This window comes from Phacochoerus africanus, chromosome 11 (genome assembly GCF_016906955.1).
Source record: "Phacochoerus africanus isolate WHEZ1 chromosome 11, ROS_Pafr_v1, whole genome shotgun sequence".
Taxonomy (NCBI): domain Eukaryota; kingdom Metazoa; phylum Chordata; class Mammalia; order Artiodactyla; family Suidae; genus Phacochoerus; species Phacochoerus africanus.
This window is the reverse complement of record NC_062554.1, coordinates 51,335,606-51,358,464: the sequence shown is the minus strand read 5'-3', so window position 1 is coordinate 51,358,464 and position 22,859 is coordinate 51,335,606. Positions and strand designations below refer to the sequence as shown.

General features: G+C 39.1%; 2 protein-coding genes across 2 annotated transcripts; both read right to left on the bottom strand.

Annotated features, from left to right (window-relative positions):
• Window positions 1-7,683: 7,683 nt before the first annotated feature.
• LOC125111602 (olfactory receptor 8A1-like) lies at window positions 7,684-8,643 on the bottom strand. The gene has a single exon (XM_047753604.1). The coding sequence runs from the start codon at window positions 8,611-8,613 to the stop codon at window positions 7,684-7,686; it is 930 nt and encodes a 309-aa protein (XP_047609560.1). The 5' UTR covers window positions 8,614-8,643.
• An 11,928-nt stretch (window positions 8,644-20,571) lies between these two features.
• On the bottom strand, window positions 20,572-21,660 carry LOC125110846 (olfactory receptor 8A1-like). Its single transcript, XM_047752488.1, has one exon. It carries the CDS (start codon window positions 21,581-21,583, stop codon window positions 20,654-20,656), a length of 930 nt encoding a protein of 309 aa, XP_047608444.1. The 5' UTR covers window positions 21,584-21,660; the 3' UTR covers window positions 20,572-20,653.
• Window positions 21,661-22,859: the final 1,199 nt, after the last annotated feature.

Here is a 22,859-nt window from a genome sequence, read left to right as displayed (position 1 = left end):
CACTGGGCTAAACAACGTCTGTTTCATCAAAAACGGCATTCCGGAGTTCCCGTTGTGGCGCAGTGGTTAACGAATCCGACTAGGAACCATGAGGTTGCGGGTTCGGTCCCTGCCCTTGCTCAGTGGGTTAACGATCCGGCGTTGCCGTGAGCTGTGGTGTAGGTTGCAGACGTGGCTCGGATCCCGTGTGGCTGTGGCTCTGGCGTAGGCCGGTGGCTGCAGCTCCGATTCAACCCCTAGCCTGGGAACCTCCATATGCCGCGGGAGCGGCCCAAGAAATAGCAACAACAACAACAACAACAACGACAAAAAAAAAATCTTATAAAAAACAAACAAACAAACAAAAAAAAACGGCATTCCATTAACAACTCCAGTGCCCGTCAACCAGTGAGGGCATTTATGGCTCAAACCGAATAGGAATCCAATCCCTTAAAAGGGCTACTCCTGGCAGTGTCAGTGCAGGGTTGGATTTACTCTGCACTACAGCAGCAGTTTTAATATGTGAACAGGGCATTCAGGCTCTTCCAACTGGAATCTATGGCCCTTTTCCTCCTAACACCATAGGCCTTATTATAGGAAGAAATGGCCTAACCTTGAAAGTTTGCCTGGGGTGATAGATGCAAACTATCAAGGAGCGATTAAGGTAATGGTGAAATTGAAACCATACATACATTGCAACCTGGAATGAAAATTGTTTGACTGTTTAAAATCTTAAAATAGGACAGAGCTGCCAGAAAGAAAGGGGAACATCAGGATTTGGAAGTTCAGGGACTTCTAAGGTTTTTTGGACTCAGGAAGTCACAACTAAACAAACACAAATGACTATTAAGGTTAATGGAAAAAATATAAGGGGATTAACAGATATTGGAGTCAATGTTTCCTTATTTGTCATGATTGGCATCCAACATGGCCTTTAATTACCCCTGAAATGAAGTTGAGGGGATTAGGAGTTCCAACTACTGTCCATCAAAGTCAGCAATGCTTTCCTGGGTGGGGCCAGAAGGAAAAATGGGTTATTTTAAACCTTAGGTTTGCTGATATACCCTTCACTTTATGGGGAAGAGATCTGTCTGCTATGAGACTTAAATTAACAACTGAGGATGTCTATTGTGGCAATTCTAATGATTCTTCCCTAAAATGGAAACTAATGAAAAAATTAGGATATCAGAAACAAACAGGTTTAGGAAACAATAATCAAGGCATAAAAGAACCTATAAACTTGCCCATTAAGCTGAGTAAACATGGAATAGGATTTGATGAGGATTTTTAATAGGGACCATTGAAAATTCTTGCTAGCCCATGCAGATCCTATACAATGGATTAATGATGACCCAATTTGGGTAGATCAGTGGCCCCTAACTCAGGAGAAACTGACTAAAATACATGAGCTAATAGCTCAGCAATTGCAAGCAGGACATATTGAGGAAACTAACAGCCCATGGAATACTCCTATTTTTACTATTCCTAAAAAATCAGGTAAATGGAGGCTATTACATGATTTAAGAGAAATTAATAAAACAATGTACACTATGGGAGCCTTGCAACAAGGTTGGTCTTCTACTGCAGTTCTCTTAGATTGGGCCTTAATTGTTATAGATTTAAAAGATAGTTTTTTCACCATACCATTAGCCCCTCAAGATAAACGCAGATTTGCTTTCTCTATTCCTGCTTTAGATAACAAAGTGCCTAAGAACCATATCAATGGAAAGTATTGCTACAGGGCATGAAGAACAGATCTACCATTTGCCAAAAATTTGTGGATCGAGCCTTAACTCCTGTTAGACTTAAATATCCCAAAGCCTACATTATTCATTACATGGATGATATTCTCCTCTCTGCTCCAAAAGAAAAACAAGTTTTTAAACATCTTGCTAGATACTGAAGTATATCTTAATAAAAAAGGGCTTATTATAGCCCCAGATAAAATTCAAAAGACCCCTCCATTTCAATATTTAGGAACTTTGGTAGAAGACCACACTATTCGGCCACAGAAAATGCAAATTCGCAGGGAACAACTGAATACATTAAATGATTTTCAAAAATTATTGGCAGATATTAATTGGCTATGACTTTATTTAGGAGTTACTACAAATCAATTAACTCATCTTTTTAAAACATTGAAGGGTGATCCTGACTTCCTGACCTTACCTAACTGTTGTCTCCTGAAGCCCTCAAAGAATTACAGCTGGTTGAGGAAAAAATAAATGAGGCATAGTTGCAACTTATTGATTATGATAATCCTATTATTCTGATCATGTTGCCTTCCATAAATTCACCTACAGCAGTCCTAGTTCAGGAAATGCCACAGTTTGGCATTTGGATCCATCTTTCTAATCAAAAAGTAAAAACGGCAACACTTTATGTGGACCTCATAGCTAAGATTATTATCTGAGGCAGACGCCGTCTTAAACAATTGACTGGAGTGGATCCAAATGTTATACATGTCCCTCTAGATAAATTCATGAGAGAAACTTTATTCTAAACCTTGTTGCCATGGCAGAAGGCTTTAGCTGGATATACAGGAGAACTTGATAATCATCCACCCAAAAATAAACTTAAAAAATTCCTACAAGAGACCTCTTTTATATTTCCAAAAGTTATCAGATCATGGCCTATTGCTAAAGCTCTTACTTATTTTACAGATGGATCTTCAAATGGTAAAGCTGGTATTCAGGTCCAAATATTACTAAAATTATACAAACTTCTTACACATCAGCTCAAAAGGCAGAACTAGTGGCTGTTCAACAAGTTTTAAAAATAATCTCATATCCTTGTAATATTGTTTTAGACTCTCAATATGTGGTACAATTAGTACAAAAACTAGAAACAGCAAAATTGAAAGAACTAAATGTAGAGTTATTTCAGCTACTTTTTTTGCACACAACAAATTATCGGACAGAGGACATTACTATTTCTTATTACTCATATACGTTCTCATACTTCTTTACCAGGTCCTTTACATGTTGGTAATCAAAAGGTGGACCAGCTTATAACCTCTATCTTTTAAACTGCTCGTGCTTCACATGCACTTCTGCATCAGCCCACAGCAATGCTGCGTAGACAGTTTAGTCTGTCTCATGCTGTTGCCCAATATATTATTAAATCTTGTCCATCACGTCAAAGTTTAGCCCAAGTGTCTACCAATGATGGAGTTAATCCTAGAGGACTAAAAAGTAATCAACTATGGCAAATGGATGTTACTCATATTAATAGTTTTGGTCATTTGAAATTTGTTCATGTTATTGTTGACACATATTCCTCTGTTCTATGGGCCTCAGCTCAGGCAGGTGAGACCTTTCGACATGTCAAAAACCATTGTTTGGAAGCTTTTGCTGTTTTGGGCCTTTAACAGCGTATTAAAACTGATAATGGTCCTGCTTATGCTAGTAAGACTTTTGCTGAATTTTGTCAAATTGGGTATGTCACTGGCATCCCTTATAATCCCCAAGGACAAGCTATAGTAGAACGAGCACATCATAAATTGAAACTCCAACTTAAAAAACAAAAGGGGGAACAAGAAGGCTCCTTCCCACAAGATTAGTAAGACAAGCTTTGCTTGCTTTAAATTTTTTCACCTGTAGTGAACAAAGAATAATGCCCATGGAAAGGCACTATGGCCAGCTTATTCCTGGTACCTCACCATTAGTATACTGGAAAACACCTGAGGAAAATGCATGGAAAGGCCCTGATCCTTTAATAACTTGGGGAAGAGGTTATGCTTGTGTCTTTCCAGAAACAGTGGCTACTACACTTTTTTGGGTTCCTGGCAGGTGTGTGAAACAGTGGCATGGAGGAAGACCAACTGACATGCGACTTCCAATGAATGACACTGGGAGCATAGGGTCAACATAATGCTACATTAGGTATTCTGGCTTTATAAAAGGACAGGCCACTTTTGAAGTCCATTTTATAAGCCAGGCTTCCCCTAATAGACAAAAACTACAAAAATTAGAACAGGCCCCACAAACTCCATTCCTGGTCTTACTTGACATGGCTTTAAGGTTTCAGGGAAGAGCCTTGTTTTACACATTTGTACCTTATTCATACCTGAAGCTTCAGAATGGAAAATATGAGGTCTTTGTTTTGCTTGTTTGTATGTGTCTTTGTGTTGTATATGTATGGCATTGCCAAAATAAATCCATAAAAGAGCTCTAATTAATTGCCTTAAAGGAAATTAAGCACTTACATAAATTATGAAAAAACATAAACTAATTTTTGGTTCACATGAACTGGAAAATATTCAGTATTTGATATTCATTATTAGATGTTAATATTTGTTGATCTAATTAATATAGACATGTCTTTAGAGTCATCAACATTAAGTAAAATACCTTATTGTACCTAGGTTTAATAAAGGAATGTAACTATTTTATTAAAAGGGAAGAGTCTGTCTTATAGCTTGTTATTTTGAATGGAAAGATGGGGGACAGAGTAATAGGGATACAGAAAGTGATGGAGGGTTTGTGGGAAGTGGACAATGAGAAAAGAATTTTGTGCATGGTTGGGGCTAGTTGAAAATTTCAGTAAACTAATTTTAAAAGTAAGCTAGTGCAAAATTTGAATTTGGATATGGGCTCTATTAAAAAAAGGTTTTCTTAAGTCAGGGCTATGGGAAATCCAAGACGGCCGCTTGGTTCTTCCCAGTTCCCTGGCAATCCCAATAATGAAAAAGAAATGCTTAGAAAATGTGTTTTTCCATTTGGGGAAGACTTTCTACAGTCCTAATCTGGCTATATTTGGTAAAAATGAGGGTAACTGTAAAAAAGAGTGCTTTGATTCATATTCTAGTTTTGTATATTAAGATTACTATTTATACTGTTTAAAACTCACCTCCCTAATAGTTGTTTGCCGCTATGTTACATTATTATAAACTTTAACTGAATTATTAAGAAAAATAATCTAAGATTGTTTCTGAAGCTGATTGGTGTAATCTGTCTCTGGGCAAATATCAGACGTCCCATGATAACCAGGGGAATACATATACATTCTGGAAAAGTATCATTTAAAGGCTTGTCTCCAGCCTAGATTAAAAAGTTTCTTCTCAGGAGTTCTTAAGTGCCATGTGAAGGGGTGAAGAAAATTAACTCTTAAATTTATATTTCTCACTTAAGAAGGGCCTCTGTATTGGACTAGTCTATGGAGAGAACTACTGAACTTCTAACTCACCCTAAAATAAGACTCTAATAAGAAAAACACCAATGCATGGACAAAAAGAAGACAACATCAGAAGGAGTTCACTAACCCAAGACTGTCACCTGACTTGTATGGTTATTTGTTTAACTTCTGATTTACCCTGGTGGGTTTCTCCCCTCCAAGGCTCTTATTATTGATGTTACTAGGTGGGACCCCCTCACCTGGCTGACCCAGACCATAAATACATTTTCATCTAATGTAATTTTAAGTTAAGCTCTTAACTTAAAATTTTGATTATGACTTTACTAATACTGCTATCTATATTTTATTAACTGTTTTCACAAAATTGCTATTTCTCACATTGCTGAATTTGTAGCTGAGTCTCTGATAAAATGATATACAGTTCCATATGAGGTCAGTGATCTCTAGATATGGGAAAATGCAACAAGAGGGAATATTTTCCTGGACCATAATAGACTAGGAAGATAGGTGGTCCAGAGACTTTTGGCTACTGTTAATAAGGCCTAGTCCAGTAGCAGTATATTGCGTTGCTTATCAGTGAAATCTTTGCTTGATCTGGGAATATTCATTCCTAGCACCGTGGGATGAAATGGTCATGATATGCCTTCCCAAACTATGGTAGAATATATGACCATGGGTGAGCACTGTGAACTGAAACTTGGCACTTGGCATCAGCCTCTACATGGAGTAAAACATGAGCTACTGCAGCTGCCAACCTGCAGCACCCCCTGAGTAGAACTTAGCATGGAAACCAGGAATGAGGCACTCTATGCTCTGGGAAAACTGACGGAACAGGCCCTCAGATAATTAGATTTTAGGTAAGGATTTCATGGGTCCAAATTCTTGCATCTTCTCTTTTCTAGAAAACCAGAAATCATCATCTGCACTGGCCATTAGAAATAAAAGGCAGAATGGAGCAGCTGTGGGACAGACATCCAAGGTAATAGTAGGAAATATTATGGGAGTAATTTTAGACAAGTCTTTATATTGCTAAGAACTTAAGGTTTATGTGCCCTGTCAGACTTGATGCTACCAGCTGTTCTCAAAGCAGCATCAGCTGGCAGCTGCAACCTTACATTTTAAAGGTGTCCTCTTATAACAACAGAAAGGTGACATGTATAAGGACCAATAGTTGCTGTTATTTAAAACTACACTCCTCCTTCAATCTAAATTCCAAACCTCTGTTTAATCTCATTTTTTTCTTCCCATCATCCATAGTAGGAACCTACCATGTCCAGCCACTCAGTACTCGTCGCCCCTAACCAGCAGGAAGTAGCTACAGAAGAGAGGACTGTCGCCCCATCCCATATAAAAAAAACACTGGATTAATAGGTTCCCAGGAAGATGGAGACCGACCTCCACCCCCAGAATGTGACTGTTCACCTTGGAGACCTGCTGTGGACATGGTCTGCAGAACCATGGATTGGTCCCTAGAAACCTAATGAACGCCCTACAATCAAAATTTATAGGAGTTCCCATCGTGGCGCAGTGGTTAATGAATCCGACTAGGAACCATGAGGTTGTGGGTTCGCTCCCTGCCCTTGCTCAGTGGGTTAACGGTCTGGCGTTGCTGTGAGCTGTGGTGTAGGTTGCAGTCACGGCTGGGATCCCGTGTTGCTGTGGCTCTGGCGTAGGCCGGTGGCTGCAGCTCCGATTCGACCCCTAGCCTGGGACCCTCCATATGCTGCGGGAGCGGCCCAAAGAAATAGCAAAAAAAAAAGACAAAAAAAACCCCCCCAAAAACCCCAAAATTTATAATGACTGTCCTTATGCAACAAATAAATAAAAAAGGGGGAGATGTTGGAGACCACAGAACAGCTGAATTCTGCAGAAGGCAAATACCTATGGACACAGAATTCTAAAGTAGAGTCTCCTTCAAAGACAAGATAAAGAAGGACTTATGCATTAACCATGTTATTCTATGAACAGCTGCACTATGTCCAAAAGGATATTCTCTTTGATATCACTAAGAAGATAACCTCTTGATACTGCCTATGCCTGTTCCTGCCCGCTAATCTTGTCACCTTCCTTAATCCCGCTAATAATAATCTCATCACCTTCTTTAATAAAAGTCATATGGGCTAAAGCCTAGGTATCTTTGTTCTGCAGAGCAGATTGCCAGATTGTCGCCTGGTCCCTCACTTTCTAAATGTAAGAGTCTGTGTATTTTGTTATTCCTCTTCCAGGATTCCCCGTTGCCCTGCAGTGCTGGACGTGGCACTCAACCAGCCCAGTTACCACTAGTTTGTTCTCTATTTCTGAGACTAAAAGCTTAAAATTTGTGTCAAACTACTGTTAAAACAGAGTTTATCAATTGGCTCAGAATAGAGGAAACAGATCCCAAATAAATGAAAGCATCAACTTGAAATCAGCTAGCTTCAAACAGAAATGAGAGTAGAGAGAGGGAAGGAAGGAAGAGGGAAGGAGGAAGGAGGCAATCACCCAGCCATGCAGAGAAGGGACTGGTTTCCATCACGGGAACTTATTTTTAAGTTGATTTTTAATTGAGAAGGAAAAATAACATTTGCATCAATTAAGCTTTCCTCTCAGAGTTTTCTGCATGGCAGCCTTTACCTCCTTATTCCTCAGGCTATAGATGAGGGGGTTCAGCATGGGGATGACTGTGGTGTAGAACACGGAGGCCACGTTCTCCTGGGCCAGGGAACTGGCTGTGGAGGGTTTCAAGTACATGAATGCTGTTGTTCCATAGAACATCCCAACTGCCATAAGGTGGGAGCTGCAGGTGCTGAAGGCTTTGGACCTTCCCTCTGTGGTGCTGATGTGGAGGATGCTGGACAGGATGAAGGCATAGGAAATGAGGACCATTAAGCCAGTGACTACAATGTTGAATCCAGCCAAAAAGAAGATTGTCATCTCAATATGATAGGTGTTAGAGCAGGAGAGCTTCATGAGGGGGACAATATCACAGAAGTAATGACTGATGAGGAGCTCACAATAGGGCACTTTCAACATCATGCCAGTCTCTATGGTTGAGCCAATGAGCCCCATGGCATAGGCCGTGACCACCAGCAGGGAGCAGACTTGATGAGACATGATGGTGTTGTAAAACAGAGGTCTGCAGATGGCGACATAGCGGTCATAGGCCATCACTGTCAGCATGTAACACTCAGCAACGACAAACACAATGAAGAGGTAGAGCTGGCACATGCACCCTGCATAGGAGATGGTGTTCTTCTCTGACACAAAGTTCACCAGCATCTTTGGGGTAGTGACAGAAGAGTAGCAGAGATCCACGAGTGACAGATTGCTGAGGAAGTAGTACATGGGGGTGTGAAGCTGAGCACTCAGCCAAATCAGTGTGACCATGCCCAGGTTCCCTAGCATGGTGATGGAGTAGATCCCAAGAAAGAGGAGGAAGAGGGGGAGCTGGAGCTCTGGCCGACTGGTTAAACCTCCAAGAATGAACTCTGTGACTGTAGAGTGATTTTCTGTAGCCATTCTCCTCTGGCTGGGGGCTCTGTGGGGATGGGAGAGAGGATCTCTGTGAAAGGCTGCATGTTGCACTCCTAGGTGAAGCTGGTTTTGAGCTGCTGGGGCCAGATAAGCGATCCCAGGTTTCTTCCTGATGAATGCTCCCCTAATCCTGCTATTTGCTTTGGGAGGAAGACCAGATCCGGGGTCTTTGAAAGGTCATGGAGATGAGAGGACAAAGGGGGCAAGATCTGGACCTTTTACCACTTTCATGGTTCTCAATATCCTAGGCCACGGTTCTTAGAGTGTAGTCCCTGGACCAGCATCACTGGCACCATTTGAAGATGTCAGAGATGCAAATTCTTGGGCCTCGCCCTAGACCTGTCGACTCAGAAACTCTGAAGATGGGGCCTAGCAATCTGTGTTTTACACTCTCTCCAGGTGATGCTGATGTATGCTCAAGTTTGAGAACCCTCACCCTATAGGTAAGAAGCAGTATATTTCACATCTTATGGTTGGGGATGTATTTTGCTTCAGAAATGAAATTCCCTTGTCATCCATGCAAGTCCTAAGTATTCACTGAATGTGAGCCTATGAATACTTTTCTCAAGGTGATGCAGTGTCAAGGTGATATGTTAGTTACAGGTGTGTCACTGAGTTACAAGACAATTTCTGTAGGTATCTGAAAGATGAAGAAGTTAGTAATACAACTTCCATAGGGGACTGTAAAAAATAATAATACACATTTAGTCTTTGTTTTCAAGAACTCAGTTCCTATAATAACGTGAGTTGTCATTAGGTATCTGGAATTTGCTCTTTATTTTTCAACAGATTTCAGACCCTAAGGCCATGGTTCTCGATAGTGGGTGTATATTATAATCACCCGGAGCACTTAAAATTATTGATGGTTGTGTTGTACCCACAGAGGTTCTGATTAATGCATTTGTGGTGAAGTCTGGGCCCTGGGCCATAGTGCGGTCCAGAGTAAGTGCTCAACTGATACTTTTATTATTGTCATTGTTATTTTTATTTTCAGATTTTAATACCAAACCATGGCCCCATGGTCTCCCTAATGACCAAGTATTCAAATCATAGACATGGCCCCAGGAAGCATAGATCATCATTGCTGGATATGATTTCTATTGGCATCCCTTCCCTGATGCCAATAGAACACATTTCACTGTTGTAGTTGCTCCCTTATACCATTATTAATTTTGTATAATGCTCTTCTTTGGTCAGTGTCACTAACTCCTCTTAAAAGTTGTGGGTATCAGGAAAATGTGTGTAGATTAGAATTTTTATTCCCATTTTCACATTGAGAAAACTGAAGTGCCAAACACTAAGTGACTCACCAAAGACCTACTAATTACCTGGGACTTAGAATTCGGCTTTCCTCTGATCATAAGCTTCTTCCCTTGGCCCAAGTGTGTAGCCTTATCAATCTGCACACCTACAGCTCTAAGCAATGTTTTGGCTGAACATGCTTTATATTTGATAGCTTCTGCACAGCATGTAAAAAAGAGGAAGGCAATATTATTTTCCTCATCTTTAGGAAATTGAAGCTCTAAAACTTAAAGGATTTACTCAGGTCGTAAAACTAGCAAGACACACAACTGAGTGTAAACCCCAGGACTTCTGACCACCAGTCTGTTTTGTTTTCACCAAACTATGTTATCTTTCCTTTGGCATTTTATTATTAAATAGTAATTATAATTTATTGAACTTTTGGACATATAGGATAGATTTTATTGCCAGTTTCAGATGCATTAAAAAATTTATCAAGGCAGTATATATGCTTTGTAGAAAATCAGACATACAGATAAGCAAAAATAAAATACCATTTTTATTGTTCCTTGTAGACAAGCTATAGTAATCACTATTCTTTTAATTTTTTCAATGCATATATGTAGTACATGTGTATAAGCAAATACGCATTTTCAAATTTTTTGTAACCTGCCTCTTTTTTTTTTTTTTATGGCTGCACCTGGGGCATATGGAAGTTCTCTGGCCCACAGGTTATATCAGAGTTATACCTGGGGCCTGTGCCACAGCCAGAGCAACACCCGATCAGAGCTGTATCTGAATCTAAACCAAAGCTTAAGTCAATGCAGTTTCCTTAATCCACTGAGTGAGGTGAACCTGTATCCTCACAGAGCCAAGGTTGGGTCCTTAACCAGCTGAGCTACAAAAGAAATTTTTGTAACCTGCTTTTTAAAATGTAGTACTTTAGAATACTTTGTCTCATATGATTCCTATACTAATAGAAACTCTAGCACTAACCATATTTACCTTTCCAGTGGTAAGAGTCTTGAAATCCTCAGGATATGGAGTAAAGACATGAAAATCCAGACTGCTTTGTAACTTTGCATGTAAAATTATTTGTGGTTAAATTGTTAACTTCATTATAACTACTATCACAGGTTACGAAGATTTTTTGAATATTATTCCCATTTATTACAAAGGAGAAAATGTTCTAGATCTCAACAATAGGATAAAATATCTTATATATCCCCTTTTATTCAAGTTCTACCTCTTTTTTTTTGTCTTTTTGCCTTTTCTTGAGCCGCTCCTGTGGCATATGGAGGTTCCCAGGCTAGGGGTCTAATCGGAGCTGTAGCCACCGGCCTACACCACAGCCACAGCAATGCAGGATCTGAGCTGCATCTGCGACTCATACCACAGCTCATGGCAATGGCAGATCCTTAACCCACTGAGCAAGGCCAGGGATTGAACCCGCAACCTCATGGCTCCTAGTCGGATTCGTTAATCACTGTGCCACTAAGGGAACTCCTCAAGTTCTACCTCTTAAAACAATAAGAAACATAGAGGAGCCACCTTGAATAAACTATTACCAGAAATCAAAGCCTTTTACAGAGCAGTACAGAATGAATACCATCCAGTGAGGTGGTGCATATAGGAAAATTCTAAACAGCATTGATTTAATTATTTACTCCCACAATCATCTAATAATATAAAATGGGAAAACATGACCAACATATTTGTCATCAGTTACTACAATTATTATCTCTAGTTATATCAGTGACTCGGGATTGCTGCCAATAAGGACACAGCACACTAAGAAAAAACACTTAAGAGAGGAAGGTAAATATTTGGTTGAAAACAAAATGCATTAGAAAAAGAAGTTCATGGGAGAAATATTTTTTCTCATACAATAACTTTAAATCTGTAATCAAATACCTGTGCTGAGAAAAAATGGAAAAGAGTCTTCTGAAAATTTTAGGGGTTCCTTTGGTTTCAAGAATCAGGAAAATAAATATCAGGAAATGAAAGGACTGTATAGATTTATATCTAGTCTTCTATTTACTCAAAGGGGTCAGCAGTGTCATAAAAATAGGTCACTGAGATTGGGGATCTGTTTATATATATGAGCAGAACCCCTGGGATGCAGTCACTTCAGAGACTGGAGTCCTTAGGAAAGGAGCAATTAGAGTCTTGGTTTACACCTGTGCTGCAAATCATGTTTTTTTTTTTTTTTTTTCTCCCAGGTGTGTTAATTTTCCTTTTATTGGGAGAATCAACTTGCAGATAAGGAAACTTAGAGTCTAAAGCTCCATGCAAATATTTTATGACCAATAACCTCATCACCACCACCATCATAATCACCAGTAACCATCATAACTACCTCCCCTCATTACCATAAACATAATCATCAATCACTATAGTATGGCTGCTACTCATCATTAGTTATCACAACTGCACATAATCAATGAGGCTTAAAATGCTTATTTTAAAGGGTTTTAAAGATAGATTTGAATATTTTAATAAAACCAACTGTATAATTTCAGTAAAGGAATGTTAATTTAAAAGGAATGCTAAATTTGTCACTGTGCTCCTGCACCTGTAGACTGACAGTACAGAATGGCAGGATGTTGAGGACAGAGGAAGGTGGACTTATAAGAAGTCTTTACTCATATATTCTCAGTCAGAAGGGAAAGATGTTTATAAGAATATGTGCTTTTCAACAATACCTTCAGTAATACATATCATGTAAAGTTGCTAATGAAGATTTTTACATTAAACTTTTGAGATAATTGTGGATTCACATGGAGGTATAAGAAATAACATAGAGGGGAGTTCCCCCTGTGGTGCAATGGGATTGGCGGGGTCTCTGGAGAGCCGGGATTCAGGTTCAATCCCCAGCCCAGCATTGCCACAGCTGTGGTGTGGGTCACAACTGCGACTTGGATCTGATCCCTGGCCTGGGAACTCCACATGCCATGGGAAGACCAAAAAAAAAAAAAAAAAAAGGTTGGGGTGGGGGGGAGTTCCCATCATGGCTCAGCAGTTAATACCCAATTAGCATCCATGAGAATGCGGGTTTGATCCCTAGTCCTGCTCAGTGGGTTAAGGATCCAGCATTGCTGTGAGCTGTGGTGCAGGTTGTAGACATGGCTTGGATCCCATGTTGCTGTGGCTCTGGTGTAGGCTCTGACTGGACCCCTAGCCTGGGAACCTTCATATGCCACGAGTGCGGCCCTAAAAAGACCAGAAAAAAAAATTAGAAAAAGAATATTGAAAAAAAAGAAATAATATAGAGGGATCCTGTGCACCCTTATGCAGTTTCCTCCAGTGGTAAATTTTGCAAAAACTATAGTACAGTATCACACCCAGGATACTGCATATTGTCATAAACAGTCCACTAGTTTTACTTGAAATTTCCAAGGTTTATTTATACTCATTTGTGTGTGTGTACATTTACTTCAGTGCAATTTTAGGACATGCATAGATTCATGTATCCACCATTACAGTTCAGGTAAAAACACTTATATTGGCTTCATTTTCTAATTTTCAATATAATAATTTGGTTTCTTCTTATCCTCCAAAGAGGATTTTTCTTCACTATTTTTCTTCACTATCTTTACAGGCTCACTAATTTAATCATATTTTATGGGTTTCAATTCATTGCCATTTCTATCCTTCTGCTGCTCAAGATTTTTTGTCTTTGGCCTGTGGAATTTTCTTCAAGTGGTCTCTTGAGACTTTTGGACACAGTGCTATTAGTTTCTAATATTATTTACTATCAGATGTGACAAGATGTTCTGAGCTCCTCTCACGTGTTTCATTCTTTAGACCAGAACTCAATCATTTCTCCAAGGATCTTGGTTTCTTTTAGTGGTGAAATAGTGTTTCAAGGCAAAAAATCAGGCACTATAGAGATTAATAACTCCTTCTGGGTTAGTTATTGTTTCTAGGACTTTTCAAAAAGAACTCAAACATGTGGATTGCATGGTTCTCATAATTTTAATAGGATATATTTTGGTATGCATTCTTTAGCAGTTTTCTTAGGTGTGATGTTTCTTATTGACATATCAAATTAAAAAAATATATATTTAACACTGGGAAAAGTTGCTTGAATTATTGTTTATATTATTTGTTCTGTCCCTTGCTTTGGTTTTCTTTGTGGCTCCTACTCTCCATAGATGAGATCTTTTTTGCCTTGTATTTACACTTGTTACTTTCCATAGATTTCTTCATTTCTTTTCCTTTTCACACTTTTCACCTTATGTTTCTCCTAAAGTATTACCTGTTGTGTTTATTTGCTCTTCTTTTAATTAAAAAAAATTTTTAATGGCCGTGGCATATGGAAGTTCCTGGGCTAGGGTTCCAATCAGTGCCACAGTTTGTGGCAATGCTGGCTCCTTAACCCACTGAACTAGGCCAGGGATCAAACCTGCATCCTTATGGACACTATGTTGGGTTCTCGACCCATTAAACCATAACAGGAACTCTTTCTTCTATTACTTCTAACTCAGTTTATCTCCTAATTATTTTGTCTTTTATTTTTAGTAATTTCCTGAGTTATTTCATAATTATTGTTTTTCTAATTCTAAATTTTGTTGCTCTTTCCTACCTTGTATACCTTGTATTCATTCATTTGTGGGCATGTGCTATGAATTGAACTGTGTTCTCTCCAGCAGAAGCAATTAAAACTGGACATTATATATAAAATTTTTGTTTTTAGATATTGGACAATGAGGGATGCTAAGTGATGGTCTCAGACAGGAGAGGAACAAATAAGGGGGCCCTATATTCACCCTGAATCTTTGTCTGGAGACACTTTCTAGCCCATTGCCAAAAGAAGACATATGAAAACAAAGCATTTTGATGTTGAGAAGACCAAAGTGTTGGGAGGCTGAAGTAGCTGGAATGGATAGTGAAGCATATTGAAGCCATGAAGAAAGGACTGTAGGAATCTGCATACGGGTCTCCTTGTGTCTTTGTCTGAGCTTTGTCTAGGCTATTAATTCCTTCCTTCCTTCCTTCCTTCCTTCCTTCCTTCCTTCCTTCCTTCCTTCCTTCCTTCCTTTCTCTCTCTCTCTCTTTGTCTTTTTTTTTTGTTTGTTTTTTAGGGCTGCACCTGTGGCATATGGAAATTCCCAGGCTAGGGGTAGAATCGGAGCTGCAGCTGCTGGCTTACACTACAGCCACAACAACATGGGATCAAAACCGTGTCTGTGACCTACACCACAGCTCACAGCAACTCGGTATCCTTAACCCACTGAGCGAGGTCAGGGATCGAACCTGCATCCTCATGGATACTAGTTGGGTTTGTAGCCCACTGAGCCACGAAGGGAACTCTCTAGGCTATGATCTCTAAGATAAAACTCCATGAAGCTGGACAAAGAATAAATATCTGGAAATTGTAAGCTAAATAATTAATTGTCAGAGCTCACAAAGGACTGTGTGATGTCTGTGGTAGAAGCAACCAAGAAGGAGATTTCCTTGAAGGCCTGCAGTGCTTCCTAGAGACCAAGAAGGTTTATATCTTAACATTAGGGCTGAGTTAGCTCTGGAATAAAAGCTATACTTGGTATGTACTAACAAAACTTAAATTCAACCTCAAAAGCATCAAGAAAATCTACAGGTAGTTTAGCTGGATGCCAAAACAGTTTTTAAGATATTTTTGAGAAACAAGAAACAATTAAGAGGTTGATAAATGTTCAGTAGCTATAGAAAATTATCAGATATTCAGATAAGCAGGGAAATATGCAAGAAAAGCAGGAGATGATAGGTAGCCCAGAAATAAAGCTACCTGCCTTGAGTCAACTAATTTACAACAAAGGAGGCAAGAACATACAGTGGAGAAAAGTCAGTGGTTCTGGGAAACCCACAACCACATGTTGAAGAATGACATTAGAACACTCTCTAAAACCATCCCCAAAATAAACTCAAAGTGGATTAAAAACCTTAATATAAGACTGGACACTATAAAACTCTTAGAGGAAAACACAGGCAGCATACTCTCTGACATAAACTGCAGCAATATCTTCTCAGATATACCTCCTAGAGTAATGAAAATAAAAACAAAAACCAGTGGGACCTAATTAAATGTAAAAGTTTTTGCACAGCAAAGGAAACTATAAGATGGAATCATAACCCATAGAATGTGAGAAATATTTGCAAATGAAGCAATTGACAAGGGGGTAATTTCCAAAATACACAAACAACTTTTACAGCTCAAAAAAAAAAAAAAAATAGGCAGAAGATCTAAATAGACATTTATCCAAAGACATATAAATTGCCAAATAAAAACCACATGAAAAGATGTTCAACAAAGCTAATTATAAGATAAATGCAAATCAAAACTACTACGAGGTCCCACCTTAAGCCAGCCAGAATGATCATCATCAAAAAGTATACAAAGAGTGAACGTCAGAGAGGGTGTGAAGAAAACAGCACCCGCCTACACTGTCTGTGGTAATGTAAATTGGTATAACCACTATGGAAAACAAGTTTGCAGGATCCTCAACAAACTGAAAATACAACTACCCTATGATCCAGCGATCCCACTCCTGGGTATCCATCTGAAGGAAACCATATTTGAAAAGATACACACAATGCGATGTTCTTTGAAGCTCTATTTAAAACAGCCAAAATATGGAAACAACCTCAAGAGGAGTGGATAAGGAAAAGGTGGTACATAAACAGAATGTAACACTGCCATTAGCAGCAACATGGGTGGATTTAGAGATTATTATACTGAGTGAAGACAGTCAGATGGTGAAAGATAAACATCATATGCTATCACTTGTAGGTAGAATCTAAAAAATGGATACAAATGAACCCATTTGCAGAACAGAAACCAATTCACAGACTTTGAAGACAAACGTATGGTTACCAAAGGGGACAGGTCGGGGGGAGGGAGGGATGGACTGGGGGTTTGGGACTGGCATATGCACACTGAGGTTTATAGAATGATGGGCCAACGGGAACCTGCTGGATAGCACAGAGAACTCCACCCAGTATTCTGCTGGAAGAGATGTGTGTATATGTATATAACTGAGTCACTTTATTGTACAGCAGAAATTATATCAATATTGTAAATCAACTATACAACAAAACTTTAAAAAATGAAAAAAAGAAAAGAAGATGAACATGAGTAAATAGAAATATCAAATCTGATGAAATTAAGACAAGAGTTTTAAAACAGGTATTATAAATTTACCCAAGAATTTAAATGAAGATATGAACATAATAAAAAGAAAAATGGAAGATTTTTTTCAAAAAGAATGAAACAGTAGTTTTATTTTATTTTACTTTTTTATTTTAATCAATTGTTATTTCCCCAATACATTTTTTTCCTACTGTACAGCATGGTGACCCAGTTACACATACATGCATACACTCTTTTTTCTCACATTACCATGCTCCATCATAAGTGAATAGACATAGTGCTACACAGCGGGATCTTATTGCTAATCAATTCCAAAGGAAACAGGCTGCATCTGAAATAGTAGTTCTAGAGATGAAAAATATGAAGTAAAACTTTACTGAAATTGCTTAATAGTAGATTTGACATGGAAGAAGAAAAATCACTGTTAGAGCAATAGAACCCATTAAAACTAAACCACACAGAAAAAAATGGACAAACTCAATAACATGTAGAACATTACCAAGAAGTCTAACACCTGTGTAATTAGAGTTCCAGAGGAAGAAAGGAAGCAAATATTTGAAGATACAATGGCTAAAACATTTTATGCTTGATAGGTAGAGATAGAGATGATAAAAAAAATACAAAAGGTTGATAACTATTTGCTGGGTGTTGGGCACAAGAGGGTTTGGTAAACCATTCTGTTTATTCTGTATACATTTAAAGTTTTTATATTAAAATTATAACTTAAAATAGATGATAGATCTAAGAGTAAAAGCAAAGACTTTGAAACTTCTAGAGGAAAAAACAAAATTTTCATGATGTTGGTACAGGTTAAGAGATTTTAGAAGAAGTACAAAAGCACTCACCGTAAAAGACAAAAGACGACAATGGGACTTAAGAAAAAAAATTCTATTTTTTTGGCTACCCCCATGGCATGTGGAAGATCTAGAACCAGAGATCAAACTCATGCCACAGCAGTGGCCAAGACTGCTGCAGTGACAATGCTGGATCCTTAATCTGCTGTGCCATAAGGGAACTCCCCAAACTTCTATTGTTTGCAATAGACTATTAAAGAAATGAAGAGACAAGACACAGATGTTGGGAAGGGGAAGATATTCAATGTCAAAGGACTTGAATGCAGAACATAGAAAGAGTTCCCACAACCCACTAATCAAGAAGGTAAGTAACTAGTTAAAATTGAACCAAAAATCTGGAATGACACTTCACAAAAGAAGAAATTCAAATAACCCCAAATTCCGTTAGTAGATATGAACAATTTAGAACTGACAAACAACAAGGTTCTATTGTATAGCACAGAGAACTCTAGCTAATCTCCTGAGATAGTCCCCGATGGAAGATAATAGTAAAAAGAATATCTGTATTATACACATAAGAATATATATGTGTGTATATATATATGACTGAGTCACTTTGCTGTACTGCAGAAACTGGTACAACATTGTAAGTCAACTATACCTTAATAAAAAAAGAAGGAATTCAAATAGTCAGGAAACATATGAAAAACCGCTTACCATTTTTAGGCATCAGGTAAATATAAACTAAAAAGACACTGACCTAACATTATGTAGCCACTAGAGATGTTAAAATTTAAAAACCTGAAAATCCAAGTTTTACTGAGAAGGCAGGTAAGTGAATGTTTTATACACTGCTGTTGGAAAGGTAAAGAACTATGTCCAATTTCTTGGGGTAGAACGCAATGGAAGATAGTATGAGAAAAAGAATGTGTATGTATGTGTGACTGGGTCACTTTGCTGTACAGCAGACATTGACAGAACATTCTAAATCAACTATACTTTGATAAAAAGTTAAAAAAAACTCAACACAAGGAGAAAGCCCACCTCTTTGTAAAAAATTTGGTAATTTCTTATGAACCTGCCTATGGCCGAACAATTCTACTCTTAGAAATTTATCCAAGATAAATGGAAAATACATTCACAAAGAGTTCTGAACACAAACGCCTAAATCTCCTTTATTCACAACAGCCCCAGATGGAAACAACCAACTGTCCATCTATATGTAGGTAAACAATTTGTAGATATGTTCAAGCAATGGGTGACTGCTAATCAATAAAAAAGTGTATTACAGATACACACAATAGAAAAAAAAAAAATCAAAAGCACTGGGCTGAGAAAAAGACACCAGACACAAGAGCGTAATTTTTGTAGGATTTTATTTACATGAAATTCTAAGACATTAGGCCAAACTAAGCAACACCTAAAGAAAGAATATAAGTTAGTGGTTGCTTGAGTTCAGGGATAGAGGGGAGATTCCACATTTGGACAAGTTCCCACAGGGAAATGGACAAATTCCACAGGGAGTTCCACAACAATAGTCCCTATCTGTTGCGACCTATAATTGAAATATTTCATACAAAGACTTTAGAAGAGTTGTGTGGCTTGGGGTAAGCATCCAAAAACATGTTAGAGGCTGGCATTATTATTACTGTCACTAAGGAAGTCACATAAAAGGTCCAGGTAGAAGTTCTTGGGTATGGATCAGTAGAGAGGAATAAAAGAGGAGACAGGAACAAGTCTGGATGAAAAGACTCTGGGTATCATCTCTTGGTGACTTTCAAATCCACACTCTCTGCCTTGTGTACTACCAAGTGCAAAAATGTAGGAACTGGGTTGAGGATTATTTTCTACGTAGAAGGCAATAAAACAGTGAATGACTCTCAAGCTCAACTCTGATGAGAGTTTACATTTTTTAACTGCATGCAGTATTGTTGACTCACAAAGTTACATAGTTTCAGGGGTACAACATGGTGACTCCCTATTTTTATAGTTAACTGCATTTAAGGTTACTATGCAAAAGTGCCTGTATTTCCCTGTGCTGTACAATAGATCCTTGTTGACTATTCATTTTATAGAGTGTCTCTCTCTTAATTCCCTACACCTAACTTGCCCTTCCCCTCTTCCAATTCCCTATTGCTAACCACTAGTTGGTCTCTGTATCTGTGAGTTTGTAAAAGCTTAATATTTATGTTAAATTATAATTAAGATAGTAGGGTTTACCAAGGGGTGCAGAATAGTGAAAATGAAAGAAAGCATCAACTTGAAATCAGCTAGCTTCAAACAGAAATGAGAGTAGAGAGAGGGAAGGAAGGAAGAGGGAAGGAGGAAGGAGGCAACCACCCAGCCATGCAGAGAAGGGACTGGTTTCCATCACGGGAACTTATTTTTAAGTTGATTTTTAATTGAGAAGGAAAAATAACATTTGCATCAATTAAGCTTTTTTTTTTTTTCAGCTAAAACAGCAGATAATTTATTGTACACGTGTTACATTCAGCCACAACTGAGAACAGAACTAGTCCAGAAAGTCACAGGTCCAGGGCAAAAAACCAAAAGGGACCATTTTGATATGAGCAAGGTGGGTCTCAGAGTGGTCCAGGCGATCAGAACGGCGAAAAGTTGTTCTAGATCCATTGAGACAAGTTCTAGACAGAAGGCATGCAGTCCAACAAATTGTACCAACGTCCCTGGCCTCTGGGATTTCCTCGTTTCTGCTCCTGTGGCTTCCACAGTGTACAAGTTTACTTGGACCTCTGCCTCATCTTTCTTCTTTTGCGCTTCAGCCTGCGCATTCACTTCTTCCTCCACTTCGCTCTCATGGCGCGGAGGTTTCTCAGAAGATGGCGCTAAGGCCGAGAGCTCAATTAAGCTTTCCTCTCAGAGTTTTCTGCATGGCAGCCTTTACCTCCTTATTCCTCAGGCTGTAGATGAGGGGGTTCAGCATGGGGATGACTGTGGTGTAGAACACGGAGGCCACGTTCTCCTGGGCCAGGGAACTGGCTGTGGAGGGTTTCAAGTACATGAATGCTGTTGTTCCATAGAACATCCCAACTGCCATAAGGTGGGAGCTGCAGGTGCTGAAGGCTTTGGACCTTCCCTCTGTGGTGCTGATGTGGAGGATGCTGGACAGGATGAAGGCATAGGAAATGAGGACCATTAAGCCAGTGACTACAATGTTGAATCCAGCCAAAAAGAAGACTGTCACCTCAGTATGATAGGTGTTAGAGCAGGAAAGCTTCATGAGGGGGAGGATGTCACAGAAGTAATGACTGATGAGGGGCTCACAATAGGACAGTTTCAATATGAGGCCAGTCTCTATGGTTGAGTCAATGAGGGCTATGGCATAGACCGTGACCACCAGCAGGGAGCAGACTTGATGAGACATGATGGTGTTGTAAAACAGAGGTCTGCAGATGGCGACATAGCGGTCACAGGCCATCGCTGTCAGCATGTAACACTCAGCAATGACAAACACAAGGAAGAAGTAGAGCTGGCACATGCACCCTGCATAGGAGATGGTGTTCTTCTCTGACACAAAGTTCACCAGCATCTTTGGAGTAGTGACAGAAGAGTAGCAGAGATCCACGAGTGACAGATTGCTGAGGAAGTAGTACATGGGGGTGTGAAGCTGAGCACTCAGCCAAATCAGTGTGATCATGCCCAGGTTCCCTAGCATGGTGATGGAGTAGATCCCAAGAAAGAGGAGGAAGAGGGGGAGCTGGAGCTCTGGCCGACTGGTTAAACCTCCAAGAATGAACTCTGTGACTGTAGAGTGATTTTCTGTAGCCATTCTCCTCTGGCTGGGGGCTCTGTGGGGATGGGAGAGAGGATCTCCGTGAAAGGCTGCATGTTGCACTCCTAGGTGAAGTTAGTTCTGAGCTACTGGGGCTAGCCGGGTGATCCTGGGCTTCTTCCTGGTGTATATTCCTTTCTTCCTACTCTTTGTTTTTAGAGTAAGGCCAGACCTTGGGTCTTTCAAAGGTCATGAAAATAGTACATTTCATTGCTTATGGTTGGAGATGTATTTTGCTTCATAAATGAAATTCCCTTGTCAGTTACGCAGGTCTTAAATATTCACTGAATGTGAATCTATGAATATCTATCTGAAATTGATGCAGTGTCAAGGTGATATGATAGAGCTGTATCACTGACTTACAAGTCACTATATATATCTGAAAGATGTAAAAATTAGTAATACCAACTCCAGAGGTGATTGTAAAAAATAATAATGCATATTTAGTCATTTATTGTTGTCATTTTAGGGCTGCACCTGCCACATATGTAAGTTCCCCGGCTAGGGGTGGAATCAGTACTGTAGCTGATTGCCTACACCACAGCCACAGCAACGTGGGATCCAAGCCGTGTCTGTGACCAACACCACAACTCTCAGGGCAATGCTGGATCTTTACCCACAAAGCAAGGTCAGGGATCGAACCCGCATCCTCATGGATACTAGTTGGATTCGTCACTGAGCCATGATGGGAATTCCTTTAGTCATTTTTAAAGAACTCAGTTCCTATAAAAACGTGAGTTGCCATTAGGCACCTGGAATGTGCTCTTTGCTTTTTATCAGACTTCAGTTTCTAAGGCAGTGGTTCTCAATATTCCTTATATATTATAATCCCCTGGAGAATTTAAAAACTATTGATGGTTGTGATCCACCCACAGAGGTTCTGATTAATTCATCTGTGGTGAAGCTTGGGCCCTGGCTCTTAGTATGGTCCAGAGTAAGTGCTTGATAGCTACTTTTATCATTATTGTTGTTGTTTTTGTTTTCAGATTATAACATCAAACCATGGCCACATTATCTTCTAATGACAAAATATTAAAGTCATAGCCATGGCCCACAGATCATCATTGCTGGGTGTGATACCTATTGTTATCCCTCCCCTGACATGTATTTCTTAAGCTGAAAACATTGACTATGCACTATTTGAATTGCTTTCCTACATAATTATAACTTTTGTATACTGCTCTTAAAAGGTCAGTGTCACTAATACCTTCCCAAAGTACTGGATATGAGAAGAATTGTGTCTAGAGTAGAATTCTTCTTTACACATTGAGAA